Consider the following 14,263-nt stretch of genomic DNA (forward strand, 5'->3'; position numbering starts at 1 on the left):
GATAAAAATCCATTTATTCTAACGTTTCGGCTTACTATACTTTAGCCATCAGAGTAAATTCATCATCAGAGTAAATAAGATGATAATCTGGAGAGAATAGAAATTCGGATAAAAATACAGTGAAATAAAATAGGCCACCTATCGGATTTTATCTACACAAATTAAGGAAATTTTATATCTCTTGGTATTTTACATTGATGTACGGATTATTTTGTCTAATAGCTATTGCCTCCGCTATTCTAAGGTCTAATACTTCAGAAAAAGAAGTTGACAGTTGAGTTGCGGAGGCTGTTCAATGGAGCGTGCGCGTTTGAAGTGTATAGCGGTCGTTTTTTCGTTGGAAAAGGAGAACCCGTGAGTTGCGGTCCATTGGTTTGCCCGGTTTATGGCAATCTGTATTTTGCGCGCGAGGGTCGGTAGGTATCTGGATGATGCGTAGATCATGAAGTCATCTACGTAGAGTGATGATTGTACGTTCGGAGGTAAGGAGGTGGTGATATCATTAATTGCCATTAGGAAAAGTGTGCAGCTTATCACGCTACCCTGCGGTACCCCTTGGATCTGTGGCTGCAGGGGTGACAAAGATGTGCCCACCTTCACTCTGAAGGAGCGCTGTCGTAAGAATTCTATGATGAAATGTGCCATATTGCCCCTGATTCCGTTCCTGTGAATAAATTGCCTGATTCCGTGATGCCATGTGGTGTCATGTTTTTTGCATATCAAAGAAAACGCATATTGTGTGTTTTCCTTCGGTATTGACTGTCGGTATTGTTGACAATGCGGTTTTGCAGCCTGATGAGTGCCTCGGTGGTGCCTCTGAGAGGTCGAAAACCGTATTGTACGGGGGAGATCATCTATTGAGATTCCAAGTGCTGTATTAATCTGTTATTGACTATTTTCTCCAGGATTTTACCCACACAGCTAGTCAGGGCGATTGGACGGTAGCTGGGTGTTTCAGACGTGGGTTTACCGGGCTTTAGGAAGGCCAAGACAGTGGCTGTTCGCCATTGTGTTGGATATGAGTGCGAGGTCCAGATTTTGCTGTGTTTGGCAAGCAGGGCAGTGATTGCTGTAGGGTGCATCTTCTTTAACATCTTGTAGTGGATGCCATCCGGTCCTGGGCTGGTATTCCTTGTGGATTGTTGCAGTGCGTTAAAGATTTCCAGGTAGGTGATTGGATCGTTGTAAGAGTATTGGTGGTCTGTTTCAAAGTCAAGATGTTGTTGTTCTTGTTGGTGTTTGAAATAAAGGAACGGGCGAGGGTAGTGCTGTCCACTGCTAATATCAGCGAAGTATCGAGCCAGTTCCGTAGCAACTACCTGCGGGTCCGTCGTCGGCGCGCCGTTAATCCTCATACAGGGCCGGGTAAGGCCCGGTCTTCCAGCGATCTTCCGGATGCGTTGCCAAATTTTGGACATGTGGGTTTCAGAATTCAGTGAAGAGCCATATCGTTTCCAGGATTCTTTCCGGGCTGTATCTTTAGTGTATTGGGCGATTGCTCTTGCTCTTTTATATGCTATTTTATCAGCAATGTTGCCAGTGCGCTGGAAACGACGTAAGGCTCGTTTCCTTTCTAGGTTTGCGCGTGCGCAGTCATCGTTCCACCATGGGACACGGTGACGGACAGCTCCACCTTTGGAGCGGGGAATCGCTACATTCGCTGCCATTCGGATGGTGTCTGTGAAGTCTCTTGTCATTTCATCTACTGGCAAGTCCAGTTCTGGTTCAGGCATGCGGGTTAGTGCTCTAAAGGTCTTCCAGTCGGCTCTTTTCATGATGTATCTGGGCTCTGTGGGTAAGGGTTGGTGGATCGCAAAGTCAATCTGTATAGGGAAGTGGTCGCTGCCATACGTGTCGCTCATCACCGACCAACGGGCGTTGCTGACGATGTCGGATGTGCATAGGCTCAGATCGATGGCTGATGTTGTGCCCGTCTGTACATGCAGGTGGGTGGTTTCGCCCGTGTTCAGGAGGCAGATGTTGCAGTTTGTTATAAAGTGCCTCCCTCTTTGATCTATAATGTTGTTGCCCCAGGCAGTGTGCTTGCCATTGAAGTCTCCGAGGATTACGAAGGGTCGCGGCAGCTGCTCGTGCAGGTCCCGTATCTCGGTTAGGGTCAGTCTGTGTCCCGGTGGTATATGGATATTGCAAATTGTGTGAATTTTATTATTTATTTTTGTTTGGACGGCCATTGCTTGTAGCTGGGAGGTGATCGGTAGTCTGAGTAACGCTATGTCGCGCCTGACCAGGATCAGGAGTCCGGTTCCGGGTCTGGGGTTGGGGGAGTCTGAGAAGGTCTCAATGTTGTAGTTTTGCGGGGGGGTCGGAGTGAGGTTTCCGAGCATTGTCGCCTGGATGCATACACAGAGTGGCTGCTGTTCCTGGAGGATTGCCCGGAGGTCGCTATAGTTGCGACGGTATCCCCGGCTATTCCATTGAATGAGCGTCTGCGCCATGTCTGCTTTGGTGCTCCTTTCGTGGATCCCCTCCTGGTTGGGGGTATTTAGGGTTTGTTGTTATTCTTTGGGGGGCGGGATTGCTTTCTGTTGGTTTTTGGTCTCCAGTCTTCATGTTTCACGTGCGCACCTCCACCCTAGGGGGAGGAGGCAGGGCCAGAGCAAAGTGCGGTGGAATGGGGAATTTGCCAAGTATGTCGCTGCTTAACTCGGGAACTTTGGTTACGCGTTCCAGGGAGCGGACTCTATAAGCAGCGCTTGTATCGCCCAGTCTTCTGATCTTTTCCCTTTTATGTCCAGTTTCTGAGGGTTCTGACGGCCGATGTTCGCCAGCGCTGTGCAGAACTACGGGATGTATTTTGGTAGTTTTGGCCTGGGGGGCTTCAGTTGGTGGGGAGGTGCTGCTTTGTTGTCGCTTTCGTTGGGTATTAGTTGTTGATGATTCTTTCAGTAGTGGTTTGGCTGTCACATTTGTGCGGGTGTAAGTTTTATTAGAATGTGTATCATCTTGCTTAGTTGTAGAAGCTTCGGCTGGTTGTTGTTGTAGTTTTTCTGTATCTTCTGCAGGCGTCTGGGTTGATCCGTCTGATTTACTTATCCTGGGTGCATGTTGTTTGGGGTTGTTGTTCCGGGCTCTGTTCTCGGACCTGCTGGAAGTCGGGTAGCCTCAGCGAAGGAGATCCGGGGGGTGACGTATCGGGCCACTATCGGCTCATGACCGCTCGCTTGGCCTCTCCATAGCTCATCTTTTGTCTCGTTTGTGTTGCAATTATTTCTTCTTCCATCTTGTAGAAATGGCATGTGTTAGAGCTGGCAGGATGTGGTAATTTGCTGTTGGAGCACTTGGCGGAATACGTGCACGGAGGGTCATGTTGTTCCCGCGCACAATTGACGCACGTGCCGGTTTGCTGGCAACAGGACGAAGCACCATGTCCAAAAACTTGGCACTTGAAGCACCTACGCGGCTTAGGAATGTATTGCCGCACTTGGCACCGCGTCCAGCCAACCGCAACGTGCCCCGGGAGGTGACAGCCAACGAAAGTTGGGACATATACTGGGGTTGGTACTAATACTTCATGCTCCCTCCTTTTTGTACGGTACACTGCTTTTACTCCGTATTGAGATAGCTCAGCCAGGTCTTCGTCTGGGTAGTTTGGTCGATTGGGGTACCAGATGGTGCCGCGGCTCTCATTTAGCCTTTCGTGAGCGGCAACAGTCACTGGTACGCCAGCCAGGGACTTAATCGTCGTCGTAATCGATAGTTCTACTCTGTTGGTAGTTTGCAGTTTCGACCAGAAGTGTTCCACTTCTGGTTTCTTTTATCTTTGTTGGTTTGCCTTTCAGCGTATTTTCTATTTCTCGGTTAGCTGCTATTACATCTATGCTAGACAGGTCGCAGCCGTTGTTTGCAGATATCGTATAGAATTTATTGTACTGTTTTTGGGGAGGTCCAGAAGGTTGGGGTTCATTTGGGTTCTCGTCCGAAAGGCTAGGTCTCCAGTGAAGGCGGTTATTCCTTCGTTTGGGTCTTACAGTCTGTCCGTGGTTTCTGTTATACTCTTCCTCTCTGCTCGGTATATATGGTTGCATTGTAAGGTCTTCATATCCGACATCCTGCTCGGTCCTCCGGCTCGTAAGGTTCGAGGAGGGCAGCTCTGTCGTTTTGGAGATAGAAGTCATTGTTGGTTCCGTAGTGAGGGTCCGGGTCGTTTCCGTTGTCGGGGTTATCAGGTACGAGAGGCGCATTCAAAGAGTTCATTTTCCTGGTCCGGGTTGTTTGGTTCGTCCGACGCGCTGAGCAGGCACCCGTGTATCTGTCTCCAACAAGGGGATCCCTGGTGTCAAGCACACGTAGTCTTGACGGGAACACTCGTACGCTCGGATGTAGCTTTGGTTGTTGTGGGCGCTGCAGGTTTTGCGCTTGACTAACGTTGCAAGACGGGCGCCACTCCGTCTGCGCGGTGTTTAAGCAGCCCCCCGCCTGCCCAGGAGTCCCGCAGCTAACCCTTGCCACGCATGACTGTTTAAGCTATAGCTTCAACATAGCTATAGCGGGTCGGGTCTAGGTCCCCGCCAGGGTTCGTCAGTCCAGCGAAAGGTCTTCGAGTATCCTAAAGAGAGCCAGGCCGTTACCAGAAGGGCGTTTTGCCATCTCTGTTAGTCTGGACTCTCCACCCGAGCCACTCGGTCATGATTGCATCTGATACCGCACAGCCTCGGATCTCATCAAGACACGCAAACCAACAGAGACAAGGACGAGATGGCACGGGGGGAAAGAGATGTCAAATTTCCTTAATTTGTATAGATAAAATCTGGACATTCTTATTCACTCTGATGATGCTTGAAGTATAGATAGCCGAAACGTTAGAAAAGTTGGAATGCGATCGTTTCTTTTTTATCCAGAATCATTATTCGACGCCTAAGTGCAATTAAAAAGGAAGTTTTTAGAAAACTTGAAAAACTGTTGAAACTGTATAAAAATAAAGTCCGATTTATTATTTCGGAAATGAGGTTGGAAAGCAAAAATTTCGTTATGACATTTGACCAAAATTTTTTAGATTGCGTTGAGGAATAGAAATGGAACCCACATAATTTCTGAGAATTTTTAATCAACATAACTGAAGCAGGGCAACGTAAGTGTCATCCGACAGATGAAGCTCTTTCTACTGCCATGAATGACAAAGTGCATTATTGAAGAGCCCACCAGATGAGAATGAACAGCGAGATGAAAATTGGCTTTTTAATCCAGAACGAAGATAACCGTATCACGATAATGTTAATTAGTTGCATGTGCAATCGAAGACATTTAATGAAACATGAACAGTTGTCAATCAAAACGTTGACAGGATATATGGGTGAACCATTGGAAGATCGTAAATGAAATTTAAGTTAACTTCAATAATTTGATTAGTTCCATTCAACACTAGCAACTGTGTTTTGCAGAAAATTGAAGTCGATTTTGATTTCATTCCTAAAATTAAATTTACCGCAAAGGTAAGAAAGACTCCGCAAAAAACATAGAAATAAATTTTCCGTTCATTTAAAGCTTGAGACACTTACTAGACTTATCCTCTTCAATCGGGCGCACGTTCATAAACGGTTCATTCTATTCCGTTTACTGAAAAAAAACTTTTAGCTTATTCCTCTCAATAATTAAAAGTTCTGCACATTCGCACCGCCCGAATCCTCCGCGTCCACATAAACGAATCTTAGTTCATTTTTTACCGTTGATATGTTTCCGGGACCCACCGAGCGCAGGAAAATCTGACGTAGATTTGACGTCAGGAGTATCAAAGCCGTTAGAATTTTCAGAGCTTCTTCCCCTTCTGAAGTAGTCGAACAGAGGGTTAGCGTGTTTGCTTGCCTCGGACGTGACGCTGTTCGGCGTCGTCGTGCCTGAAATGTTGGCCGACGGTGCTAGACCAGCTGACTTGGTCTGAAATAAATATCCCAAGAGTTAATCGAGAAAATATTAACTACTTATAATAAAAGTTGAGTAATTGCATCTGCGTTGATATTCAATGACTCATGATAAACAAAAAAATTATAATATGGAGTTTATTATGGTAAGAGTACTGTACATGTTCGACGTCCTTCTTGGATGGAGGTGTGTCGTCGCTGAAGTCGCTACATGAAAGCTGGCTGAGGTGACGCGACAGGCTTTGCTGGCTGGACAGTTGATGCCGGCGATTTCTCTGATACGAAAATTGTATTTTCTTATATTAATTCTTGGGTATTTCGGTTCTGAAATATTTTACTGCCAAACGGCGTATTCCGGATTGCTGAAATATTTTACTGCCAAACGGCCAAAATTGTGATGCGTACCTACTTGATCATCATGTTCAATGGTCGAAAAACAAGCGTCGTAAGGAACTTGGAACAAACAATGCTTGCCAGCACAATATATGATACAGCACGATACAGGGGAAATTTTACGTACACACGAAATTTGGCCAACCAAATGGATGAACCTGCAACCAAAAATTGCCATTGCCAGAATTAAATAATCAATCTCAAGACGAGTCGGGAACGCGGTTGCCGACTCACGGACGTTTGATGAGCAGACAGCGCTATACGCGTTCCCGAGCACGATGTCGGTCCAGGAAGATGGCGGTTCGGCACGAGCCTTATACCGAGCGACTGTTCCAGCCGCAAAGCCTGCAGGAACATGAAGCTCCAACGCTGCGCCATGTTCAGACTGCATTGGTTTACTTCGTCGCTTTGCTGCACACGGTGCCACTGCAATGATTTCTACTATTAATTAAATGTACGAGGAGTGTTATAGTCTTTTCCGTTTCATGATGGATATACAATTAATATCCAGCGTCAAGAAAAGGTAGTTGTAATTCATATGATGTTTTGACCAAGATAAAGTATAACGACGACAGGAATATGCAATGGATATGGAAGAATATTTCATTGAAGACAGAAGATGAAGATTGAGGGGAAATAGTAGTAGTAGTAGTAGTAGTAGGGAGAGGTTTCTAGCGCTTCAGATCAGTGTCGTCTATTTCGCGCCGAAGGTCCAATATTCGTTTTGCAGGGTCGGCAGGCTTCTTCGTTGGTTTCAGGCTCGTAGCCTGATCCATCTGGTCTAGGGTGTATACTTCTTTATTTCTAAGGCGCAGGCTCTATCCGTCTTCTGCTATTTCATCTCAACCAGTAACATGATGACACGAATATGACGTCTTGTCGGATATGTGGGTCTTTTCTGACCTCTGTCAAGGTGCCGTGCTAGATATCTGGCAGCAGGTTACACTCGATTAGGTATTGTCTAAGGTTGTCAGTTCTAAAGGTGCTTCGGGGAACTTCCCTGAGCATCCTAGACAGCATTTCATTTGGGCTGAGAGCAGTGGTGTTGGGGTAGTAGTTTTGCCGGGTATCACTGTNCCCCCCCCCACGACAAGGGCGAGATGGCACGGGGGGGGGTGAGGGGAAATAAAATGGATATAACAAGCATTTGATGATTTGAATATGATCGATTTAGGCGAATCGAACACACGAGTGTCCAAGGTTCCGCCGCGGTCTCGTAATGTTGTGGTAGGATGAACCGCAAAAAATTAAATATATCTAAATTTTCGTAAGTTTGCTAATGTGTTTGAACCCAAGCGCTGTAAATTTATTGAGTTTATTTGTGAGCGATACATACCACAGTACCAACCACGTGGGGATACTTAAAGAATCTGAAATTGTATTTTTGGTGGCGGAACAGAGGCACAACAATACAGTACTAAAGAGGCACAAATTTCATTTTTATTGACCAATTTTTTAGTCCAGGCCAAAGAAGAGACGATCTGAATTTTTGAGCTAATTCAATATCAATGATTAAAACTTAGTTAAGATATAATTCTGACATTTCTCATAGAAAACGGCTGTCTTCTGAATAATTGGATTTGATGAAATTTAATTCAGAATAAGGAGTATCTCAAATATCGTGCATGAACCCAGGCAACGGCGGATAAAGCTGCCAGTTTTGGATCAAACTGCGGACATTATTTATAATTAGGATGAATATATTAATAACAACAACCCGTTTCACCACATCACGCAGCTATTATGTTTCGCCCGTTATCAAGTAAACAATCATCACAACAGCTATCAAAGCTACACAGCACCTCACATCAGAGCTACACAGCACCTCACTTCAGAGCTACACAGCACCTCGCATCAGAGCTACACAGCACCACACATCAGAGCTACACAGCACCTCACACATCAGAGCTACACAGCACCTCGCATCAGAGCTACACAGCACCGCACATCAGAGCTACACAGCACCTCGCATCAGAGCTACACAGCACCTCACATCAGAGCTACACAGCACCTCGCATCAGAGCTACGCAGCACCGCACATCAGAGCTACACAGCACCTCGCATCAGAGCTACACAGCACATACACGTCAGCACTACAGAGTACACAACAAATACAATACAGCAGCTAATATACGGTTTAATCACCATCAGAGCCAAGAAGTGTACAACATACTGTTAAATAACCATCAGAGTTACACAGGAAACGACATACACAGAGACATACAATACAGAGTATAACAAACATGAGAGGTACACAGCACCTCGAGCTACACAGCACATAGTCCACAACAGATACATTACAGCAGACAATATACAGTTTAATCACCATCAGAGCTAAGAAGTTATCAATAACCATCATCAGAATTACAAAGGAAACGACATACATATAACACCACACAACCTACACAACTCGAACAATACACAGTATAACATACGTGAGAGGTACAGTCACCGCGCATACACATCAGCACTACAGAGTACACAACAGATACAATAGAGCAGACAATGCACAGTTTAATCACCATCAGAGCTAAGAAGTACACACCACACTTCAATAACCATCAGAGTTACACAGGAAACGACATACATATAACAGCACACAGCCTACACAACTCGCACAATACACAGTATAAGAAACATGAGAGGTATACAGCACCTCACATCCGAGGTCGGGGTGGAAGTCAGGCGAGTTGGGAGCGGAGGTTATGTCGTCCAGGGCGAAGACGGTGGAATACACGCCTACCTGCTCAGGGTGCAGGGCTACGTACATCTGCACCAGAAGCTCCTCCAGTGACCACACCTTGACGTCACCTGCAGAGAAATGGTGCTTAGCTTACCATTAAATTTGTCCGTGGCAGGTCTTAAATTTGTCCGTGGCAGGTCTTAAATTTGTCCGTGGCATGTCTTAAATTTGTCCGTGGCATGTCTTAAATTAGTCCGTGGCATGTCTTAAATTAGTCCGTGGCATGTCTTAAATTAGTCCGTGGCATGTCTTAAATTTGTCGGTGGCATGTCTTAAATTTGTCGGTGGCATGTCTTAAATTTGTCGGCGGCATGTCTTAAATTTGTCGGTGGCATGTCTTAAATTTGTCCGAGCTTTGTCTTAAATTTGTCCGTGGCATGTCTTAAATTTGTCCGTGGCATGTCTTAACTTTGTAAGAGGCATGTATTAACTTTTGTCGGTGGCATGTCTTAAATTTGACCATGGCAAGTCTTAAATTTGTCAGAGGCATGTCTTAACTTTGTCGGTGGCGCGTCTTAAATTTGTCCGTGGAATGTCCTAACTTTGTCAGAGGCATGTCTTAACTTTATCGGTTGCATGTCTTAAATTTGACCGCGGCAAGTCTTAAATTTGTCCGTGGCATGTCTTTATTGTGTATTACATTGTATATATCTTGTTGTAAGCACGCCTGAGTTTCAAACTGAAAGTTATCAGAATCAGCTCACTTCATCGTAGGTTTAATAAGGCGATTAAAATAGCGTCCGTCCCATGAAAAGATAAATTCTGGACCATTGAACCATTAAATGAGTCTCCAGGTGACATGTAGCTACATTTTCTATTCCAGGCACAATAAAAGTGAATTAACCTTATTTTCACTTGATTGAAGTTTTAATTAAAAACTATTTGCTCATAAATTCAACATACACATATTGAATTTCTGCGATAAGATGTTCCTCACGATGCCCTGACGTTCAGTTAGAGTGAAAACAGGAGACAGCCCGCCTCCAGACACCTCCTGAAAAATTAAATTACTAAATTCACATTCGTTTATCAATTAGTTTTGAAAAATCAAGTTTTTTTTTAGAAATTGCGTCTTTTACGACGGCTCAGTTGATTTGTTTTCCTTTCTCAGTTGCAGACAATTTTCAAGAAATATTTTTTTGAATAAAGATATTATTAGTTAAAATGGAAGCTAAGCATCTTACGAGACAATTTTAAATATAGGTAGTTATCTTCTTTGATTTAATAAAGGAAAGTCATCTGAAGGAACTCGTTTGTTGCCATATGATTCTCAAGATAAATTGTTCAATTTGGTAGATTGACACTTGGCCGATCCCGCCAGCTTTTAGGCGAGACTTGCGATCCCTTCTAATCACAAGATTTGGACAAACATTGGAAAGAGAACGGCAGGCACACAACGCTCTTAATATATTGACATCATCCACTTCCGGACGGGCATCTGCGATCAATGCGATCTACTTCATATGACATATTAGCAATAAGTTGAGCACATTGAGGAGTCAGCTATCTGTATCAGAGAAAATTTAAGACAGGAAATTTGTTTACTTGTACTAGCTTATTCAATACCTTCGTTCTCTTTTCATCTAATTCAAATGCTTGAAGGTAGCACCTGTTACGCTAGGTATAATACAGCAAAATAGACCCCCAGAAACGGATACTCTAAGCGATAAATATAACTGAATTAAAGCTACACGCTTCTTTAAGATATCTAGTATTTACATGAATAACTTGTAAATTCAATTTCACGCATTTTCTTCCACGCAAGTATGAAAGTATCATGTTTCGAGTTATATAAATGAATGATGAGTTACCACTATAATCTAAATACATTTATTAAAGGCATTCACACTGGCAACTTATACTAACAGTGGAACGCACCTCTTCATTCCTCATGAACCGTAATTTATTAAGCATCACCGTATTGCCTCAAACCCTATGAAAGTTGTGATTAGGTGAATGGGTTCAAAAGCTGACACAGACATGCAATTTCTCGATGAAATATTCTCATCACAAATGAAAAAAAAATAATAAAAAAAATTAACGCAGAAGGTCAACAGACACGCACTCATGATTCTAACTGCCTATGAAAAACCACTTATTTGTCTACACTCTACACTACAGGAAGGTAACCTCTCAGCGGCCACTTACCTGTACGCCAGGCTGCAGGAAGGCTGACATCTCAGCGGCCACTTACCTGTACGCCAGGCTGCAGGAAGGCTGACATCTCAGCGGCCACTTACCTGTAAGCCAGGCTGCAGGAAGGCTGACATCTCAGCGGTCACGAGAGAGAAGTCGTCTGAACCAACGCACTCAGGGCTGCTGCGGTCAGTCGGCAGATGATGCGTGGCAGCGACGTGCAGGCGCATCTCTGCTTCGTAGCCCAGCGGCCACACCCGCGGGGCTGTAAAGCACACAAGCAATTAGAAATGAAATTCGTCATCAGTCGAAAATGCTGTTACATTTTATGCAGACAGTCGAAAATAGGGTCACATTTTATGCAGACAGTCGCACATGCAGTCACATTTAGTGCAGACAGTCGCACATGCAGTCACATTTAGTGCAGACAGTCGCACATGCAGTCACATTTAGTGCAGACAGTCGCACAAGCAGTCACATTTAGTGCAAACAGTCGCAGATGCAGCCACATTTTAGTGCAGACAGTCGCACATGCAGTCACATTTAGTGCAAACAGTCGCACGTGCAGTCACATTTAGTGCAGACAGTCGCACATGCAGTCACATTTAGTGCAGACAGTCGCACAAGCAGTCACATTTTATGCAGACAGTCGAAAATTCAGTCACATTTTATGCTGACAGTCAAACATGCATCAAAATTGTATGCAGACAGTCGCACATGCATTCAAATTTTATGCAGACAGTCGCAAATGCATTCAGATTTTATGCAGACAGTCACACAAGTAGTCACATTTTATGCAGACAGTCGCACATACGGTCACATTTAGTGCATAAAGACAGACATGCAGTCACATTTAGTGCATAAAGACAGACATGCAGTCACTTTTAAGGCATAAAGACACATGCAGTCAAATTTAGTGCATAAAGACATGCAGTCACTTTTAGTGCATAAAGACACACATGCAGTCAAATTTAGTGCATAAGACACATGTGACGTGACTTTTAGCTATGACAGTCGCACATGCCCACAAATTTCCTTGACATTTGCACTTTCATTAACATTCATAGCAAATCAAGTAAATATTCAGACAAAAAGTACATTACATTTAGACTCTAGTACAGAACTTGGAAAGAAAGACTACATCAATAGAATTTTCTTGCGTGGAACACAATCACTGATGGCATGCAGGCAGCATAAGAGATAAGGTATTGAACCATTTCTTTCAGCACTAATTCAGTGTCTTCACTCCCTTACGCTTGAGTATGGCATGATACTGGCGAGGATCCAAGCCTGTCGCAAGCCTGACCCTCACGAGACTTATCTCGGCAGGAACAACTTCAGATTTCTCCGTAGTGATATAGTCTGTTGCCGCCATTACTACAAACTCCAGCTGAGCTAAATCTGCACAATGGAAAAAAATTTGTTTTATTAGTCTTAGAATAAGAAAAATTGGGGAATATTCCCCTATTACTGTTGTAATACTGATCAGTAATGATGTCAAAGTTAATTTCAACAGTGAAATGATGAGCAAAGTCGTAAGCAAAGAGATTTGAGGAATTATAAATTATGTTTTTGGTCTTCAATGAAACTTACCAATATAAATGACACGTGGAAATTAGATGGATAGTTCAAAGATTATCTGTGATTACTTGAAAAAGAGAGTAATACAGAAACAACACAAACTTTACTGAATAATTACTTCTTCCGGCAAGTCAAACTATTTGCTAAAGTTCAACAGATAATTTTTGTGGCAATCCCTCATAGCTAAGAGGAATACATGATCTTGGAATTTCACAACAATTGAGAGAAGAAATGGGTCATAATGAAGTCAAGGTGATCCTACAACTGAATTTAGGTTCAGTGACTATGAAGACCTCAAATAATTTTTACTGACCATTTCTTGACACTGAGTTGAGAACTAGTATGAGCATATAATAAGTCATGGATGGTGCATCAGTTCCTTAATCTGACAGGACAAAATCTGACACTGCTCATTAGATGATAAGAAAAAGAAAACTCAACTGTTGAGCATGCATACAATTCAGAATGGGCATTCATAGGACCAACCTTGAGCAACAGTATGCAGGTCCACTAAGTTTTTTATTCCTTGAACCATTTCTTCATGCATCTTCTTCATCATATCTTGTTTCTCCTGATGCACATATAGTGGCACACCAAAGCTGTCCAAAGGAACGTGCGTCTTGTATGGAGCATACTCGGCTTTCTCAGCCGCTGACATCCTCTGAAAAATATCCAGTCAAACACATTGTTAGATCAAAAAAAAAAGAGGATTTATTCCATTAAGTTTGCTGGGTTAACTTCTTTTGAAGCATAAGATATGTACACATTAGTTTATATTGCAGTAAATACAGCAAATACATCAGTTAACTGCACCCTAAAATTATGTACTAGCAGTACTAAAGTAATTTCTTTCAAAACTGCCACATAGGCCTTGCTTGATAAATGGGAATAGATCACATAAGTATACTTGAATATTGAACAATATTGAAGAAAATTTTCGTACAAAATTTACAAGAATCTTTTTACCATACCAAAGCAGAATGAATGATCTGTACTTGGGAGTAGATTCAACTCCAAAAAATCAATAACCTACTCTTTAAATTTAAAAAAAATTCTCTTCCAATAACTTTATTATTAGTCAGTAGTATTCTTTTGTAATATTGTTTAAAATTTAGCTCAACAGACAATACTTACAGCCCATTCAGCACCAACATATTGGCTCACTTCATCATAGGAAACAGAACGACCTAAATTTTTTTCCACCTTTGGTTTCCTTGTTTGCAGGAACGTAAAATAAGCATTTGGCTTATTTTTCTTCTTATTTGGCATGATGCAGGTTATTTTTTAAACTGAAAATCAACATTTATTAGAGAAATCCCAGCTATTGTCATGAGCCATGGAACACCAAACAAAAAATCAGGGTGGCCCAGTGGTTACAGTTCAGAGTACCGTACCAAGATTGGCGCAGAGAGGTGCGGGTTCGATCCCAGCTCTGTGCGCCAGTTTCTGGTCAGAATCGGCAAGGAGGCCGGGCAGTTAAGCACAGCAGAATTGTAGCAGTGATTTGCGAGTTTGAGACCTCAAAATGCTGTGA

General features: G+C 43.2%; 1 protein-coding gene across 1 annotated transcript; it reads right to left on the reverse strand.

Annotated features, from left to right (window-relative positions):
- Positions 1 to 5,047: 5,047 nt before the first annotated feature.
- Positions 5,048 to 14,048, reverse strand: LOC108669659. The gene is made up of 9 exons (XM_018157056.2): positions 13,864 to 14,048; positions 13,216 to 13,390; positions 12,403 to 12,549; positions 11,253 to 11,413; positions 9,916 to 10,006; positions 8,926 to 9,080; positions 6,504 to 6,695; positions 6,038 to 6,151; positions 5,048 to 5,892 (listed from the first exon to the last, which is right to left on the reverse strand). The coding sequence occupies exons 1-9, from the start codon at positions 13,996 to 13,998 to the stop codon at positions 5,671 to 5,673; spliced, it is 1,392 nt and encodes a 463-aa protein (XP_018012545.1). The 5' UTR covers positions 13,999 to 14,048; the 3' UTR covers positions 5,048 to 5,670.
- Between the last annotated feature and the right edge of the window lie 215 nt (positions 14,049 to 14,263).

The sequence above is a fragment of the Hyalella azteca genome, unplaced genomic scaffold (assembly GCF_000764305.2).
Source record: "Hyalella azteca isolate HAZT.00-mixed unplaced genomic scaffold, Hazt_2.0.2 contig963, whole genome shotgun sequence".
In the NCBI taxonomy this organism is placed as follows: domain Eukaryota; kingdom Metazoa; phylum Arthropoda; class Malacostraca; order Amphipoda; family Hyalellidae; genus Hyalella; species Hyalella azteca.

Excerpts from the sequence above, each read along its gene's own strand:
- LOC108669659 (XM_018157056.2), bottom strand. The coding sequence starts at position 13,998 with ATGCCAAATAAGAAGAAAAATAAGCCAAATGCTTATTTTACGTTCCTG. Across the intron at positions 13,391-13,863 it reads ATGTTGGTGCTGAATGGGCT|AGGATGTCAGCGGCTGAGAA; the intron begins GTAAGTATTGTC and ends GATATTTTTCAG. Across the intron at positions 9,081-9,915 it reads ATCGCAGAAATTCAATATGT|GTGACGTCAAGGTGTGGTCA; the intron begins GTATGTTGAATT and ends ATTTCTCTGCAG.